This window comes from Anas platyrhynchos, chromosome 4 (genome assembly GCF_047663525.1).
Source record: "Anas platyrhynchos isolate ZD024472 breed Pekin duck chromosome 4, IASCAAS_PekinDuck_T2T, whole genome shotgun sequence".
Classification (NCBI taxonomy): domain Eukaryota; kingdom Metazoa; phylum Chordata; class Aves; order Anseriformes; family Anatidae; genus Anas; species Anas platyrhynchos.
This window is the reverse complement of record NC_092590.1, coordinates 53,196,709-53,216,698: the sequence shown is the minus strand read 5'-3', so window position 1 is coordinate 53,216,698 and position 19,990 is coordinate 53,196,709. Positions and strand designations below refer to the sequence as shown.

The 19,990-nt window shown below is 38.2% G+C and overlaps 1 protein-coding gene across 5 annotated transcripts in view; it reads right to left on the bottom strand.

Annotated features, from left to right (window-relative positions):
• Positions 1 to 548: 548 nt before the first annotated feature.
• The window catches only part of CORIN (corin, serine peptidase), a 130,336-nt gene continuing 110,894 nt past the window's right edge, over positions 549 to 19,990 (bottom strand). For all 5 annotated transcript variants that reach the window (XM_072037646.1, XM_072037645.1, XM_072037644.1 and 2 more), the window contains 6 exons: positions 13,150 to 13,272; positions 10,334 to 10,383; positions 8,995 to 9,169; positions 5,529 to 5,800; positions 4,084 to 4,217; positions 549 to 3,527 (listed from right to left, as the gene is read on the bottom strand). In XM_072037646.1, the coding sequence (XP_071893747.1) occupies positions 3,345 to 3,527; positions 4,084 to 4,217; positions 5,529 to 5,800; positions 8,995 to 9,169; positions 10,334 to 10,383; positions 13,150 to 13,272 (937 nt within the window). In that variant the 3' untranslated portion in view covers positions 549 to 3,344. The remainder of the gene's footprint in view (positions 3,528 to 4,083; positions 4,218 to 5,528; positions 5,801 to 8,994; positions 9,170 to 10,333; positions 10,384 to 13,149; positions 13,273 to 19,990) is intronic.

Below are 19,990 nucleotides of genomic sequence, written 5' to 3'. Positions count from 1 at the left end.
GTCTTTGTATGAATAGATTTTGTTTTATCCTGGTTATTTTACTCCCATCCTCATCGTTCTGCGTACCTTACTGCTGACTGCAGTTAAAAGCCAAATTCTAACTCTTTCATGTTGCTGCATGCTAATATTTTTATTTCAGCATGTGCACATGTTGAAGTACAGTGTACTGGTTATAAGGAGATAGATATTTATTTGAAACTAACTGTGTTCCTGAGGAAAGCTGTAGAACAAAATGTGTTCAGAGAAATCTGATTTCAGTGGTTTTCAGATGTTTTGGTCTTGAATAGTTGTTGGCGATGGTGTTCTTGGTAATGTTCTATACTGGAAGCAGACATGCAGAAGAAGCCAGAAGTTGTACAGTGGTTGTAGTACCAAAATCCTCCCCAAGTGCAGTAATGCTTAAAAAGCTAGATAAGGGTATGCGAGTACCATTTCAAAGCTGTTGTTAGGCATTATTGCTAAAGCTATAACTTTATTGTGAATCTGTTCACACCTCCCTATTGTCATCGCGTCTCTGTAAAGATTAAGACACGTTTTGAACAGAGAAGTTACTTGGAAAATGACTGTAAATTTTTATTAGTACAGTTAGAGAGAAACACATCTGTTTGACTGCGTGGCATTGCTTCCATTTGGACATACAGCTGTGGTAGAAGTAAAACCAACAAACGTGTTACCTTGCAGTGAGGCTACACTTGTAAGAGACGCAGCGTAATTGTGATCACAACCATTATGTCAGCACACGAGGGAAGGCTTGATACAGTGGAAGGAGGAATATATTTGCCATTTCATGTGCACACATAGAAAAAAAGCAGTATAAAAATACATTTATAAAATTACAAATTTCCTCTTTACATGGAATGTTGTGGCAGATACAGTTGTGGGGAAGGAAAAGACCCTGCTAAGACCCTGCTGCTCCCTCCTAAAAGCCACTGGGCTGGGATAATATTAGGGTAATATTTTCTGAGCGATTCAGGACAGGGCTGGAGCATGCGTGTAAGCAGGACTCCCTCTTGTTTCCCAGGAGGAGGGGCTGCTTGGAAACTGGTGGCCAAACCTAGTTAATTAAAATGCACAATTACTTTACCTATTATCATTTGGCAGTGCCAATGCCCATACCTACTCCAGTCCTTGGCAGAATTCCAAGCAGGTAGCTGCTTCACCTGGTGAAGGGCTGCCAGGTGGGGCTGCTCGTTTCACAGAACAGGTCCTGGCTTTTAGCCCCATAAGGCAGACCTGGCTGAAATCTGTTGCAACAGATCCTGGCCCCAGAGAAAACCTAAAGTGGGGGACCGAGAGCTGCCATTTACATGCCCTTGAAACAAGGGCATCAGTAACCTGCTCCATATGCAGCCTACCTGCACAGGAAAAACCTGGCCACAGCTGCTTTCTCTCTGGGGAAAGCATTTATATGTTACAGTAAAAGCAAAATCCGTAATAGAGAAAAGAAAATTAACACCTAGGAAAGTTTTCTTTCTGAGCATGAAACAGTGATACCATAGTCATTTAAATTGTTTCAGAACCCATACCATAAATACTGAGTATTTTTTAATAGAGCTCTACAGAGTGCTGTCTATAGGCATGTTAAAGGAAAAGATAGGGAAATAAGAGGTAAAAATTTCACCAAAGCAATAGTCGGGTTAGTTGTAACGTGATTAATAGTACCTGAAGTGTCCATTAGTTGGCTCTTCTGATGCATGTTTCCACACACGGCAGTCCTGGTATTTATTGAGAAGGCCCTGCCATGCTGTCATGGGGGCGTGCCAGAGGTAGCAGCGAGGGTAATTACGTGTCTCAGGCTGAGTTCACAGGGGGCTAGGCACAGCACTGAAAACACCCAGCTTTTAGACACCTTGCTCCCCAGTGAAATTCATCCTGTAAGCCTCAGCTTTCTGACTCCTCCTACTCTGGCCTCCCAGACTAACATGAGCTGTACAGAGCATCACCTGCAGCAACTGTAAGAATCACCACCCCTCCAGCACCAGAAAGAGGTGCCAAGCTCCACTGTAGGTTTTTTTTTTCCAGACTCCTGGAGTCAAGGCTTAGCTTTTTGCCTGCTAGGCAGAGCACTTGCCATCAAGCACCCAAGCCTTTGCTGATGAAGCTATTGTACTCTGCTTACCATATTCCTAATACTTAATTGAGCAGAAGCTGGGATCCAAGTCTTTTGTCATTCAGATTTCTTCTTGCCTTTTTCTCTTTCAAGATAGTTTAATCTTGCTCAGCAAAATGAAACTTTCAGTGGAAGATACTAGAAGAAGAGACCTATCCAAAAATACCCAGTTTCCCAATATTATTTCCCAGTATTTGCTCACACTATATCCTTTTTACCTTAAAATCTTCATTTTCTGCATCTCACCAGATGCTCAAACTAGCTTATTCTTGGGACAAAGACTGTTGCAGTGACATTGCCAACAGTGTTGTTTTAGAGGGTCAGTTTGTCAGTGCATGCCTTACAGGCTGAACACATACAAAAGGGGGAAGAAGACCCAGTAGGGCATAGGTTTGATAAATATGCTACTCCATGTAGTGCTGTCAAGAGCCAGGTACATGGAAGCTTCAGAAAACTAAGCAATAGAAACTTGGGTAGAATCCATCCAAAGAGGCTGAACAACAAAATTTTGGTCTTAGGTGCCTCAAGTAGCAGTTATGGGCCTGCTGGGCTACTGGTGCCACCCAGCACCCTGCAGAGATGCCCAAGCTGGCTGTGGGAACAGGAGCTGTGGAGTCAGGATGGTAAATGCCATGCTCACGTCAGCCACCCCAAGAGACAGGCAGTGTTGGCTCAGGCATGGCAGCAGCGCAGGGCTGTACCCCTTCAGAGACCTGCACTTGTACTGATGTACCCTGGGTGAGGTGGACACAAAAGCTCAGCAATCTCTTCCACACCCTCCAGCCCGTGGTGGGGCCCTTGTGAATATGTACCCTGTGGGCAGCATCTGGCTGCCCTGAGTTCATACCTCACGACCGTGAGTGCAAACACATGTGCTACTGAGTGAGTAGTATTAAAATAGGTTATTTAAAAAGTTTTGCTAGTCTGTGCTACTGCTAAGTTTGAATATCTGAAAGGCAGAAAGTGGCTTTTTCTTTTCTTTTAAGCTTTTTGCTGCACTCAGAATAGCGCCACAAAAGGTAAAAGAAAAGTCAAAAGGACTATTAATTCTACCCCAAAGTATATTCACCAGCAGAGGGTTGGCCATTAACATACACTGCATATTCCATAGCTCCACAAGAATAGAAGAGCCTGAAACTCCTTTTCACGGAGCTTCTGGACTGCAAAATCTTCAGTATTGAAGTGTTGTTTCCATTTTCCTTATGTCTGTCAGCACAATTCTTACCATCTGGAGTTAGTTTAGCAGAAAGGTGTGGATGTATATTTGTCTTTCAATCCACTCAATAAAGTGTGACACATTGCTGTAAACTCCTGGTCCCAAAACCTTGGAAAAGCAGACGGAGCCCCAAGACGTTAAACCAAACAAAGTCCAGCGCCCTGCAGGTTGCTCACATACAAGTGGTCCTCCGCTGTCACCCTGCAATATCAAAGAAAAAAAAAGTCCATAGGGGCTTCACGTAGCCAGCAGTCATATGTTAAAGCTATGTCAGTTTCTAGAGTGATTTGCCTTTAGTAAGTAACTAAACTTTAATCAGCTGTTAAGACTGGCTGCTCTACTAATCTGTGTAGCAACATTCAGTATTACTGGTATTTATTCCCCATTATAACCGTACAAAAATGTATCTGCAAATGGTTTATACTAATTTTAAGACGTTAGACTAATATTTAGCTAATACAGATAAGCCTTAGACTGTTTAAGCAGCATTTCATTACCACAAACTGAAGTTGATTTCGGATTCACAGAATCAGAGGCATTGAGGTTGGGACTCCTGGAAGTCATCTGGTCCAACCTCCCTGCTCAAGCAGGACCACCTACTGGTTACACCAGTAATAATAAAAGTTGGGTTAAAATGTGTAAATAGACTGTTGTCATTTTTATAGTAGATGAAGTATGCTGTACCCAATTAACGTCACAGAGCTTTGATTTCTAAAAGCCTTTCTAGCTGTGGGTTTCTCCTTAGAGAGAGGCTTACCATGCAAGAGTCCACAGTGCCGGACTCATAGCCGGCACACAGCATCCTGCTGGTGATGGTTTTCATGTCAAAGTATGACTGGCATTGTTCTAAGGAAATGATGCGAACTTCTCCTTCCTGAAGCTTGAAAGGCACTGAAAAACAGAATTAAGCATTAAACTATATACCCATGAACACACAAATATTTATCTATGATGGATCTTTGAGGCAGAGGAAAGAGTCAACTCATCACTCCATGGCAGGATCCTTGGTAGCAAGCATTTTGATTTGGGTAAATTTGACTTAGTGTATCAGGGAATCAGATTTCAAAGGTTATTGGAATTATTTTAGCATATCCAGGACTTCTTCCTACTGTGAACAGCTGAGAGAGCTCAGATTCAAAGGAAATCTGTTAAATCAAGGGTATAAAGCATGATACCCTGTGTAGCCATGATGGTTTTTGCAGCTTCATAACATAAAATCTTTAAAAGCAAAGCTGAAACCGTATTAGAGAGCAAAGCAACTTTTCCCACTTACCAGTGATACAAAAGCATTCTGTGTTATTTTTTTCCCTGCATTTACCTAAAAGATAGTTTTAGATGGGTAGGTCTGATTGTTAACATCATATTCCTCACCAATGTAATACTGTTTTTGCCAAATATATGACCAGGCCACCAGGGGTGGAGCAGTACTTTTAGGAAGATTTCATTCTCCGATGTACAGAAAAGCACCCTTCCCTAATAATTGCTATAATAGAGAAGGGAGAAACACAATGGACAGAGCATAACAGTGTTGGGGCCAGGACACTTTGGATACAATACATGCAGGATCATTTTGGCAAAACAAATATTTACATAACGTAAATGTTCTTGTTATGGGACCCAAGGATTTCAGTGGCAACAGAGCATGAAAAGCAGCAACATTTCAGAGAAACCAAAACAACACTTCTGATTATGCCCACATGGAACAAATCATGCCACAAGCCTAAAATGTGACACAGAGCATTGACTCAAGAAAAATGTTCATTTGACCTATATGCAATTGCTTTCTGTGCCTTCAGCTTTCACTGCACTAAGAATGTTACTCCACAGCAATGAGCTCATGCAGGTTTTACCTCAGTACAGTCCTAAACACAACCTGAGTACAACTATAACCAATTCAGGTCGTTTTCTTGATAGGAGTTTCTAGATCCTTTGCATTTAAAAATAAATAAATAAATTAATTAATTAATTAAATTAAACCACTTGTCTAAATATGGATTTAGGAACATAAATTTAGACTACTGATTTGAAAAACCTAGTCTTGTAACAGCTGGCTTTCCTCCATTAGTAGTTACAGTTCCTTAGCATTTAATAAAGTCCAGCATTTGTATAAATGGATAAAGCACTGCAATGGGGTCACTTATTGGATTAACCCAGTAGGTAGTTAATGTGGTTTACCACGATTGCCAAAAGTATTCATCTTACTTTTGTTGCCCATGTGTCCCCAGCCTGTGATGTAGCAGTAGGTATCTGGCTGCACCAACTGTTCCTTGCTGGGCAGACAGACAGGTCTTACATAGCTCGTTTCATTGATATCTTCATCTAGTTCTACAATGCTGATATCATAGTCCACGACTGCTCTGTTGTAGCGCGGATGCAGGATAATTGTCTTCACTAGTCGGGTCTGCATGAAACTTGAGGGATGATCAAGATTGCTTATCCCAAACACTACTTTCCAAACAGCTGCGTTTTCTCTCCTTTGTTAAAAAAATATAAATAAATAAAAATAAAGAAAAAGAAAAACAAAAAAAAATAAAAAAGGAAAAGAAACAAAATGAGTATTTTTTTAGTTTAAATGTCTGAGTGTTTTTCTCTGACTCCTTTTATATTCTATTTTGCAAAATTTTTCATGTACAAATGCTATAAGAAAACAAATAATTAGGCATCAGTAGTGACAAAAAAAAGACAATGTTTTCCATTCCCTTCCTTCCTGCTACAGAAATAATTCAAGCTCACAGCCTAAGATATGAAAACACCCATTATTTGCCACATTAAATGCCAAAGGTTCTCAAAATCATCCCTCAGATCCTGCCCAAGTTCTTAGATGCTCACTGGTGGGCATGTTCCAGTTTTTCTGGGGTGACAGTATTGTTCAGTAGTATGCTGCTCACAGCAGTAATTTAAGCTGAAGTCCCAAAGGAGTCTCAAAGATACAATTCAATTATGAAAAATAAATCTCTTTTACGATGGCCATGTGAAAGGTCTATTTTTTATTGGGCATCTGTGTGTGCCAAGCATATTCCCTCTGCCCAAGCTTAAAGGTTACTCTGTCTCTTGCACACAACTGTTTAAGACTCATGCAAATATCCATGATCACAAAAAAAAAAAATAATTATATATATTATATATATAAAGTGGATAGGCTATTAGTAGGAAAAATGAAGTAGGGTCTATTAAGACACATAAGAAAACATTAGAAGTTTAGAGAATCTGGATCACAGCTAGTGGTAAGCCATGGGTTCCTAATCAGTCTGTGATTCTAAAAAATGAAAAAGAAAAGTCTCTTTTTTGGAATTGATGTAACTAAGCTCCTTCGAAGAGACTGAGGCTTAGTCAGAGCAATCTGAATGAAAACATCCAGAATTTCAGCTTTTTCACAGTATTCAACAGAATTGTCATTCCTATAATTTGGGAAGAGATTCAATTGCTAAATAAAGACTATTTTTATCTACGAGTTCCATGAGAATTCTGGTATTTCAAACTATAATGGTCTTTCTACCATCATGACCAATTTATGACTTATTCTATAATGTTTCAAGTTGAAGTGCTAGGAATATTCACATCCTATTGTGTTTATGAGCATTGAAAAAGAGCATTGCCCGGAGCAATGAGAAGTCACAGACAGAACGTATTATGCTACTACAGTCAAGAAAAAAACTTCTATTTCTTGGATGCTTTGGTGTAAAGCATTTCAAATTGACCTGGACAAAACTATACTAATAAGACCAGCAAAGGACTATTCTTAATGCAGTTCCTTTCCATTTGTAACTTTATAGATATTCACGGCTATTTGCATTGATATTGTCTGCTGCATTACTGATGTATAGTCCTCATGTTTTGGATCCCAGACTTCACAAAATATTTTTTGTCTAATGCATCAGAGCACATTTTGTCTAATGCCTCCAGTTCCCTCAGTCACTCCTCATAACTCTTGTTTTCTAGTCCGTCTTCACCAGCTTTATTGCTCTTCTCTGATCACTCTTGAGCAAGTCAATACGCATTGATGGGCCCAAAACTGAGCACAACATTCAAGATGCAGTCTCACCAGTGCATGTACAAGGGGACAAGTCCTGCCAGCCACACTATTGCTGATGTAGGCCAGGATGCCACAGGCCTTGCTGACCACCTGGGCCCACTGCCAGCTCATCTCTGGCTGGCTGCTGACCAGTGTTCCCAGGTCCTTTTCAGCCTGGCAGCTTTCCAGCCACTCTTCCCCAAGCCCGTACCTCTGCATGGGACTGCTGTGACCCAAGTGCAGCAGCTGGCACTGAGCCTTGTTGAATGCCATGCAACTGGACATGATCCATCAATCCAGCCTATCCAAAGCCCTCTGCTTTCCTACCCTCAAGCAGATAACACTCCCACCCAGTTTGGTGTCATCTACAAACCTAATGATGGGTACACTTGATCCCCTCATCCTGTTCATTGACAAAAATGCTAAACAAAACTGGCCCTAAAATTGAGCCCTGGAAGCACCACTGGTGACATGTATTACTCTGAGATCATACAGCCCAACTTTTAATTGAGATCACCAAAGTTCTTCCAAAAGTAGAGGAATATGCCAGACCCTGTTTAGCTGTAGCGATCTCTCCTGTGTTATTGCCTCTAGAATTTCCATAAATAGCCTCACAACTTGAGATACTCACACTGTTGCCTTTCTGGCTTGTCTTCTGGCTTTGGACACAAAAGCCGCAAGCCAGAATTTACCCTAACAACAATTTATATCAAGAGCCAGGGAAAAAATAAATAAATAAATAAATAAATAAATAAATATCAGTCAAGAAAAACCAAAGTACATCATCCTTTCTCGTGCTTACCACAGAATTTCTACTGGCTTATTAAACAGAAAGAAAGATGTTTAGCATAGTACAAAAATTTCCAGTGAGAAAGTATCAGTTTTAAGCAGGACTAAGTACTGGTGACAACCACCTAACAAAAGAGTACTTGCTAACTGTAACAGAAAACACACATTTCAATTGTCTTTAGGAACATGATTAAACAACTCCAGTACCAGAGAAAAAAAAATACGGTAATGCACGGTAATGCACTTTCCTCTAAAGTCTGTGGTTCTTTAAAAATACTGGTTACCAAAAAGCTAACAATGACTAAGATAATTCCTACGCCACAAAAACCTCCTCTGTTCTCCAGAGCATCCATCATGGGACCTCATATACCAACCACGAAGCAATCAATAGTGGTTAATACTGACTGATTAATACTACTGATTGATAATCATAATGAAGCCGTGGGGAGTTTATAATCAGAAAAGAGAGTGAAATTCATTATATCAATTGCACTGTGATTAAATATTCATGTTTTATTTTTAATGGCCACAGCATTTTTCCAGACATTTCTATGCTGATGCCCAAAACTGTATGTTGTACAAGAGCTATGGAATTCAAGTTTTGATCTTTTCTTGGTTTCCTGATGAAAGTCAGCATATCTTTGTTTACATTTCATCAGTAAAGATAGTAATAATAAAGCATGTCAAAACCTAACTTGATGCTGGTTTACACCATTTATTCTATCTCATAGTCTCTAACAGCAGGCCTATGTGACTTCGTCTGCAAAGGTCATCACTTGCTGCCAGTGTATTTGGTAGTGGAGTTGGTAAACCTCGAGTTACATTTAATTTGTATACGAACAGCAAAATTGTCTGAGCTCCTCTCACCCTTCGAAGCAGTGCGCTACCGTCAAGACCCATCTTTTTGCAATCAGAACACAGCCACATATGTGTCCACTCGGCTCACTCTGCAGAGAGCACTGCCACGGCCACCGGCCTGGGCGACTGGTCCTGCCACCCAGGATCCTTTTGTTCATGCGTGCGGCTGGGCGACGGCCACAGTCTGGTGAGAAACAGATGCAGAAGGGAGTTACTGCTTACCAGACACACAGCATGCAAGACCTGGAAGGAAACTGGGAACAGAAGACTATTAACAGAGTCATGAAATTACACTGAACAATAAAATAACTGAAGTCATCAATAACCACACATTAATATCAAACACATTGAGCCATTCTAGTTCTTCCTTTCCATAAAAGGACTTGCTCTCCTGAGATTAATTTTGACCTGCTTAGACTAAAATATCAACCAAGCTAAGCTTGGGAAGTTGACTTTCTTGAAGGAACAGTTACCTGGCTGCCCTTAGGAAGGCTTCCTGGTTTCATGTCTTTGTCTTTGTGTTAACTGCCAATGTGCTTGGGCTATTTTGTACTATCCATAACAAACGCTTCTGGAAAATTAGCCCAGCAATAATGAGCACTTGCTTAAGCAAGTAATTCTTACTGTGTTCACCCCCAAAACTTCAGAGGGCAAGGGGTTTTACGTGTTCTTAAAGCAACATATGTCAGAAGCAAACACCTTTAACAGGCTCCTGTGAAGTGTCATTCTCTGGTAAGAGTAGTAAATATTTTGATTACTTTCCCAAATTTAGGTCATGCTTTGTGATTAATTATCCCCATGCCAAGCAAATTCATAACACATATGCTCTTCAGCAAAACTCTCCTTACCTGTAGAACATTATTTTATTCAAGATGAAGATTTTATGTCATTTTCAAATCTGCACAATACTTAAATCTGCACAATCTGCTGTCTCTGCAGATTGTTCTGTAGCTTTCTACTTTAGGTTCCCTTGAGATTCACAGCTAAACAGATCAAAGCTTCAGGTCCCAGGTATGCAGCCTACTGACCCCTCTGTTGGAAAAGGATGTTTTTAGCAGGAATTTTTTTCAGATTAATTTTTAGAACCTGACTGATGACAAAATTCATTTTGTGGGAGCTGGACTGGGCTACTGCAATAGACAACCTCAGTGTCAAAAATAAGAAAAGCTGTTGAAATTGAACAGAGAAGGGGAAAAAAAAAAAAAAAGCAATACAAAACTGGAGGTTGCAGAGGTCCAGTCAAATGTCAGAATGAGTCCACACAAAGCATCTGTATTTGTTAAGGTATATTTAACATATCTTTATAAACAGCTTTGTCTATTTTTTCAGAAATATGCGCTTCTCTTACCTTCTTTAGTGCAAAGGAGAGCCACTTTGCTTCTGCTTCGACATATCTGCCTAAATATTGAAACAAGAACATCATAAAAATCTCAACTAATTCATATAATTTTGGGTGATTTGGAGATCAGTACAGGTATTGTATCCACTGTTTTGAATGAGCTCTTAAAAATTCCCCAAACCGTAAAAAGAAAAACAAAGAGCTTCTCATGCCAGATGACTTCCAGTGTCTTTCTGGCAACAGTTCAAAATATTAGTTCAGCTTTACAATGTGTTTCATGAGCAGGTGCTACATATTTTGCAGACGACCTTGCTGTCTGGGCACTGATCCAGCCCTGAGCTCGGCTGGGATGTACAGTCTGTCAAGTCTTAATTTATGGCACCTGAAAGCACAGAGATTGCTGTTCTCTGCATCCTTACAGCCAAAGGATGGGGTTTTCTTTGAAATATATATGATGAAAATTTTTGCCCAAAAAGTTTTGGTATTTTGATGAAATCCCAGTAAGCAAGTATTAAGATAAATAAATAAATACATAAATAAATCCCATTAAAATTTTTAAGATGAGAAAGCAAGGAAGTGACTCTTTGTCAAAGGAGGGGAAATCCTTGCTAAAACTGAGAGTGCTGTTGCTCAGTTCTCTAGCTGCCTATTCACATGACTTTTTAATTCATACCATATATGCATATGTGCTTTTTAGAGGCAGATCCAGAGCAGAATTAGACTGTATATCTGGATTACATATTCCCCAGGTTATTATTTGAAGTAATCTCAGTAGGTGGGCTGTTTCTTTAAAGTTGAAACTATTTAAAAAGAGGCTCAATTCGATTTTAGGTCATAGATATAAATGTGGGCACAACATCTGAGTGCCAACCACCAAAGTCTCAGGCCTTGATCACTGATTTGACCAGACCTCTGCTCCATTCACATGCTGTGCAGATCAGTCTACTTTCTGTACTTCTTCAGCCTGAAAACACAGAACATAAATTTTTGTGCCTGGAGATATATGACTAATTTCAGGAATAGTGCTTGGCTTTGAACAATTTTTAGGGGTATTTACACTGCATAAAAATACACAGAATATAATTTAGACCAGCCACACTCATGAGAATAAATTACTACCCCCACACACACTCTGAGAAGTTTATTTGATGTGACCTCACTATGGGTGAGACTACATCTTTTGCCACGCTATCTTGTAGCTCAGAGGCTCCAATACATCTCTTCTCACATATTTCCTAGCAGACCACTTTCAAATACGGCAAAGCCTCTTGAAAGTCCTTTGTACCTTAGTGAACAAACAGAATATGATTTTGGACCTGCCTCTGCATCTTTTCACAACCTAAGATGTTTATTCTTGATTTAATCTGGAGAAAAGCATTTAGATAGAATCATAGAAGGTTGATTGAAAGGTTGGAAAAGACGTCCAAGATCATCTGGTCCAATCATCCCCCTACTACCAATGTCACCCACTAAACCATGTCCCTCAGCACCACGTCCAACCTTTCCTTGAACACCCCCAGGGATGGTGATTCCACCACCTCCCTGGGCAACCTGTCCCAATGTTTGACCACTCTTTCCGAGAGGAAATTTCTCCTAATTTTCAACCTGAACCTCCTCTGATGCAACTTGAGGCAAATCCCTCTTATCCTGTCTCTGGTTATCTGTGAGAAGAGTCCGACCTCCAGCTCCCCACACCTTCCTTTCAGGTAGTTGTAGAGAGCAATAAAGTCTCCCCTGAGACTCCTCCAGACGACACTACCCCAGTTCCCTCAGCCACTCCTCATAGGACTTGTGTTCCAGGCCCTGTACCAGCTTCGTAGCCCTGCTCCAGGGCCTCAATGTCCTTCTTGTAGTGAGGGGCCCAAAGACGAATACAGTTCTCAAGGTGCAGCCTCACCAGAGCAGAGTACAGGGGAATGATCACCTCCCTGCTCCTGCTGCCTACACTACTCCTGATACAGGCCAGGATGCCATTGGCATTCTTGGCCACCTGAACGCACTGCTGGCTGATGTTCAGCCGAGCATCAACCAACACCCCCAGATCCTTTTCCTTTGCACAGTTTTCCAGAACCTGGAAGCTGGATACTATTAGGCTAGTGGCAAAATACAGTGAGAAAGGAAAATATGTAAAAACAAAAGTATCAGGCTCCATCTTGTAATGTCCCTTTTTCTAGATGAAGGGATAAAAATGAATTTAAATGAATGAGGAACTTACTACTGTAGAACAGAACTAGCACAAAATTGAGCTGCTGGAAAGCAAGAGTATGCACTTGTAGACGCAATCTTTTTAGTACTGTTCTGCTGAAGGAATCAGCCATTATGAAATGCTTTCCTGCAGACAACAATGGAAAAGAAAAAAAATCGAGGTGTATTCCTCAGATTTTCTTCTTCACACATATATTGTACCTCTGCCCTCTGCATTTAGCCAAGTCAGTCTTCTGTTGTGAAACACAAGAATGTTCTGTTGAAGAACAGAGTTATGAAATCTCCTTCTGGCCATTTGAAAGAGGAGTAGGGAAACAATCTGTTTTTTGAAGATGGATTAGATAGCTCTCCCATTTTTTGTCATGAATGTTTACGTTAATTGACTCTTTAGACTCAAAAGTCACGCTATGAATGTTTCAACCACAACTGAGGCCTGGCTTCTTGTTACCAACTACATGTTTAGTAGAGTTAATAAAAGAAAATTACCACTGTATAAGGCCAGAGAAGCTGCTAATTAAGCTTACTGTAAGAGGATACTGTTCTGCTGAAAAACCTGTGATCTCCCCAAATGTAGTGACTACCTACAACAGCAAAATAAATCTAATTTACCTATCACTTACCCATTCACTAGAAGTGCGTGTAAAGTTGATGCATTCTTATTCTTCCAGTCTGGGTGCAGATTCAGCCACTTTTGGTGCTGTATTTCCTCATCTTCTAATACAATTTCTGTTGTAGGTGGTCCTCTGAAACAGATAAAAGACATTCATAGACTTCCTATTAAATTCCTATGTTACAATTATGAAAGGAAGAGGCCCTAATACATCCTGTTCACTATCAAAACATAGAGTAGAGTGTTACGTGAAAGGCACGTGTAACAGAACCATAGTTAGGGGAATTATATCACCCCAAGAAGCCAGGCCAGCTAATGTACTACTGTCACTCACATTGTATTTTCTGATAAAAAACAGAATCAGAATCAGGAACAGCAAGAGGTTTCTGGTGGAATTCACTATACAGCATACATTGAAATGTTTCTACATTTTTCTGACTCCATAAGTACAGCAAATAGATCTTCATTTGTGGAAGAGGAAAAAGTAAAAAATATTTCCTTGCATTCCTGTCTTTGGAAATCCAATCAGATATAACAGTAAAGAGCAATCTAAATTTTGTTAATAATACTTTGAGCTATCTCTAAGTCCAAGCTGTTTGACTTTGTAAGTAAAACAAATTACAGGTGATAATGTCAAACCTGGCCTTCTGCAGCAAATTAACAGGAATATGAAAGCAAGTTAGAATGATTCCACCAGGAGATGTTTTCACACTTCCACTTTCTCAGTTTAGGTGTTGCCTGATAAACCACTGAAGAGACTGTTTTAGTAAATCTCAACTGCCAAAAGGGAAAAAAATGTATTTTTGAAATAGCTGTACAAGTCACATAGCTTTCTAGCACAGAAACAGCCACGATTAGCTATCAATTCCTGACAATTAGAAGGGCTTCCAAGGGTTGCTCCCCTGAACACTAGTTATGGGCCAAATTCTAAGCACTGGTTTATGGAAAAGAGAATGAGAGATGTTCAGAAAAACTGAAATGTCCTAAAAGTCACCTTTGAACTCAAGTCTTTCATGACAGTACCTAGCAATGCCAGCCAGATTATTAGTTTGTCTTAGAGTCTATTTTTTCTAACATTACCTGTATTTGTTTTAAAATATTTATCGAAGTATGGTATCCTTTACCAGCTGATTACATAAATTAACAAATATCAAAGAATTAAGATTTATGGTAAAGTTGTCAGTGCAACCACATGGAAATGTTTTCAACAGGACTGAAATAATTAACTAGGCTCTGAGATCCCACCCATGGGTCTTGCCTGTTACATGACTTATTTTTCAGAGCCTTCTCTGGGCATTATTAAGCAATCTCATTCCATGAGCTACTACCCAGAATGTGCAACCAGACAGTAACAAGTATTTTTAAAGTCTGTACTTTTTCTCATTGAGAGAAAGCTATTTTTGCAGCAAACATCTTTTTTCCATCATTGCTTGCCTATGGAAAACACATAAAGCTCCCCCACCCCCCTCCTTCATTTCCAACAGTTGCTTAATTTCCACTCTTTCTCCCACCAGACAAACACAAGCTTACTTTTCTCTAAAGATGACACATACAGAGATATTTTATATAGCTGTAAACAAGTGTCTGACCTATAGAATATGTAACTCAAAAAAGTACAAATATCATTACCATCTGATGGATCCAAATCTATATTATCCAAACTACCACATTATTTTGTTGAAACCTACAGCTCATGATGCTATAATCATTATTAAACAGACTCATTTCTAAACTAGGACAACAACCTACAAGATACTTAAGCCTGTATGAAATTTTATAATTATTAATAGAATACATTTTATTTGATAAAATAAAATGGCTATGCTTTTTTTCACTTGGTAGTCAGAGCCTGATGTAATACACTCAGAACCAATATGCCCTAATTTACGTTTTCAGAATTCCTTCTAAAGTTTTTATCCTATCCCTCCTAGAGCTGAAGCACAGAATTTCTTCTGTGGACATGCTCTAAAGGGAAGATTCATTTTTCAGTGAATACTGCCACTTCATCTCATAGGGTATAATTTCTTCATAGGAATATTTTCTTTTACTGAGTTTCTTAGAGACTCCAACAATGTTTTAAGTTATTAATGAATGATTTAGAACAAAATAAGGATATAGCTACTAATTACTCTAATACATAAATCTAAATCAGCTTTCTTTCCAAATAGAGGTTGAAATTAGCTGTCTTTCCAAATTTTTATTTTAATGGCTTTCTGAACTTGACCTAAATTGATTCAGTCTGCACAAAAATCATGTGTGTGTCCATATTTAATATCTCTCAAGTTTTCAAACGAGCCAAATAAGGAACCTTTTTCATCAGCTTTTCAGAAAGCTCTTTCAATTCTTTGCAAAATTTTCTTTTTTCCTCTTTTATTTACACAGAACAGCTTTTTTTTTTTTTTCAGAAACATGGTGCTGATTTTACACTAACACTTTTAATTATTACCTACATTGCAACAATAAGCAAAATTGAAACCGTATTTTTGTGACTGAAAGTGTATTTATGTAGAATGCAGTGTGAGGTTTGGGGGCCTCTCAGTTCAGGAAGGGTATTCAGAAACTGGAGAGGGCCCTGTGATGGCTTCCGAAGTATCTAGGGGCCTGTGACACTGATGCACAAGGAGGTACTGAAGGAACTGGTCTTGTGAGGATAAAGCTAAGAGCCACCTCAATGGCAACTTACAACTACCTGAAGAGGAGTTAAAGGGCGATGGGATCAAACTTTTCTCAGTAGTGCCATATAGTAAAACATGGGTAACAGCCTGGAGTGGCAGCTTTGGAGATTGATAGCAGATGAAATACTTTTCCACCAGGAAGGCAGGGCAGACCTGGAAAACACAGGCTGTGTCAGTCTCTCAAGGTTTTCTAGACTTGGCTAAACAGAGAAGTGACTAAGCTGATCCAGTGTTCAGGTAACAGTTCTGCTTCAAGTGGGAGATGGACTAGGTGATCTCCAGATGTCATACAACTGGGATTGTATGATTCTGATGCACTGTAGTGGATAGTACCTATGCTGAAGATCTTGATCCCAAAAGACAGTGACAGTTACTAGCAAAGGTTTTACCACACATTGGAGTATAACATTACAGCACAGTAACTGATATAATTATATCACTTAAATCAAGCTTTAGTGATACCTGCAAACACAAGACATTCATATCACAGTAACGGTAATGCAGACCTTTTAAGTAATGATCTTTGGACCAGATCCTCCACCAAACTTTCAAGATAAATCAAAAATCCTACCTGAATCCGTGTACCATTCTAAAATCTCATGGTGATGTTGTGATGGAAGCATTTGTTTGTTGTTTTTTTTTTGTTTTTTTTTTGTTTTTAGGGCTGATGGTGTTCTAAGAATCTATTACTTTACAGACAACAAAAAATTTAACTGGCTGTCCCATATGGGTATTGAATATCTGTAGCAAATCTTTTATTCTAAAGAACTATAATAAAACTTCTAAACTTTCAACCATTCTGACCTAGCACAGTGAACACTCTTTAGGGTGTCTGTAGTCTTAGTCTACAGACTTCTCCAAGGCCATATCAAAAACATTATAGTAAAATAAATTTACAGTAGACTCATTATAAACAGCAATATTTATGATTTGTTTTTCCCTATAGATTTGAACTAACTGGTACACCAAGTTCTGTGGTAAAAGCTATCACATTCACTCAGATTTTTATGAGATTCTCTGCATTGTTTTCAACAATGAAATGGTATTAGAACCTCTGGAAAAAAAAAAAAAAATCCACAAGGCTTTCTTTCACTAAACCGTTGACCAAAGCAAAACTATCACAGAAAATTCAGCTGAAAGGAAATTTTCCTTATGAGGCCACGTGATCCATTCCCCTACCCCAAAATAAGATCGACTATATCTAAATTACCTCTGACAGATATTTGTTTACCCTGCTTATAAAAATGTCTAATGATGGAGATTCCTCAGCATTTCTAGGCAATGCATTCCAGGATTTACAGTTAGCAATTTTGTTCTAAATCTCCCTACCTGTCATTTTAGCTTATTACTTGTATCTTATTTCCCCTGGAAATAGAGAACAGTTTATTCCTTGCTTCTTTGCAACAGCCTTGTACATATTTGAAGGCTCCCATACCTCCTTCACCCTGATTCACCCCACATAGAGTTTTCAGCCTTTCTTCACAGAGCATGATTTCTAGGTTTCTGGTCATTCCCGGTGACCTCATCTGGACTTTCCCCATCTAGTCCAAATCCCACACAAGCTGAACAAAACAGAGGGATTACACTGAATGTTTACGTACATAAACATTCCTGACTATATACATAAATACCATGTTTGCTTTTCCTATAGCAGTAAGGTGTTGTTTCCTTATCTTCATCTTCTGAGCCACAATATTTCCTAGTCCCTTCTTTACAGTATTCCTGTGTTGCCAGCCATTCTCCATTCAATGTGTTCCTACACATTATGTCTTGAACTGTCTTGAAATCATTAGTATGACTTCAGGCTATTTCTCCAGTCTGTCAAGAAATTCTAATTTCAGATTCTAGTCCTGTCCTCCAAAATGCTTTCAGATCCCCCCAGCTTGATACTGAATGAGAAGTTAGTAAGCATACTCTTACTCCATCATCTGACTGACCCATGACAACACTAACATCACAGACAGATGTGTCTAGCTCAACACCATGTCATTAAGGTTTGACAATGAATCATCAGTCTCTTTTTTCATCTTTGTCCATATCCCATTACTTATTTCAAAAGTCATTTCACATAATGATGTACTTTTAACTTTCATGCTAAGTGAATTTGACATATGTTATTGATAAATACAGGTTGTCTGTCATTAAGAACTTGTATTATTCCTTATATTATACTTCTGTAATTATTTGTTGATAATTGCAGCAAGCCAACTAGTTTCTAAATCTCCTCTTTTTTCATTTTTCATGAAAGATGGCACATTAGACAGTTTTCAGCCTTGTAAAGCCATTCTCTACAACTTCTCAAAGCTACTGGCTAACATTTGACAATCCTAATGCAGATCTGCCATAGTCATGTATCTTAAATTCTCTTGAACACATTCCAGCAGACCCAGCTACTTTGACGAGCAGCATATAGTCTGTTCTTTTCTTACTTTAGCCCTAATTCTCAATGCTTTGCCATCATAGAAACATTTTAATATATTTTATTGAGGTTATTTGTTTTATTTTGCCTTTTTAAATATATGTGTGTATATATTCCTAGGTTTTATTCTTTTTCTACATACTTACACTGTTCTATACTGATTATTGTAAGTCTGAACTACACTTCCACTGCCTAGAATTCCTCTTTCAGGTCACTGTACAGCTTGTATCAGATAACTAAGTCTTGTTGCTTCAGAAAAGTTGTCTGCTAGATTAACAAAAGGGCAAATAATACTCCAAAATATATAATTACTTTAATCTAAGAATTTTCCTTTAATCTAAGGCAATGTCCATAAACATTATTTGAAGATGCAACTACAAAATTAGTCACTTAAAAAATCAGAAAGTTGAGACATTTTAATTTGCCAAAAAACATCTACCCAAATGGGAAATTCTAACTTATATTTTACTAATTTTTCAAATTTCATTTTTTAAAAGTCTAATTAAAGTTCCTTTAATAAATTTAACGTCAATTTATGGATTCCCTTACATGTACTTCAGAGAGGGAGAGAGGGATTTTTTTTTTTTAATTTAATAAGAAAACAAAAGCCAGTTTGTCTTGTACATTATAAAGTTGATTGCAGTGGGGAAAAGTAATGTTTAGGGTCATTTCATTACAAAAGTTATGCAATGGAAATATTAAAGAAATAATAGGTTTCAAAGTATTCTAGATTGCTAACTGCTGATCACTGTGGTCAACAGACAAATATTATAGTATAGTTTATACTGAAACACAAGGAACATTATAATTTGCATACTAAATTACAATTAAAAAATGATTAAAAAAAAAAAAAAAAAGAAAGAAAAGAAAAACAGAAACCAGGGACTAATTTTAGGTTATGAAATTAATATTCTGTTCATAATTAAAAGCAACATAAATCAGGATACTTCTGCACAACAATGGTTTTAATACCTCATTTTCCCTATTTCATTATGCAAATTTATCTCATGTACTAAAAAGTTTAGAATTAAGTATAATCCATAACTGGGCTCCTTCTATCTTCAAAGTAACAGTAACATTCTTCTGTTCAGCTTCTATTGTTTTTAGATGCATGTGACAACAGGCTTGAAAAAGGAAGCTTTGTGTTGTGCCAGAAGGTAATGAATAACATGTGTATGGGTACTAATATAAAACAAATTAGGCCTATTTCAGAGCTAGAACAGCATCTGTTTCCTGTCTGTACAGATTTAATATCTGTGTAGTTTTAAACTCAGCAAATTTGATTTGAAAGCCCCAGGGAAAAAAAATAAAAAATGTTTATTATAATGTCATTTGTACAAGCTGGGACATAACATAGTTTGGAAAAAGTATTTGTGATCAACCATTAAAATAACAACCTTTCTGTGGTTGACAGTATCCACATATCTTTTTAATTTTTTTAGTCAGCACAATTACCTTTTTACTTAAAGAAAGAAAAGTATCCAATCATGCAGACAATAAGTGTTATAAGAGGCAAGTGACCATATTATTAATATGGTCTTGAAGCAATCATTACAATTTGCAAAGAATTATTAGTTTGAAATTTCTTCAAAAAAGCCTTCTCTAAATAACTTTATATATTGCAAAATGCATATGTACATGACAGATGAGACATAAACTATGAGATATAGACTAATACATCTCTAATATGCTGCTTAAAGTCTATGTATAACTGCATTTTAACATTGTTTTAATAATTTTGAGCAGTGATGAACCAA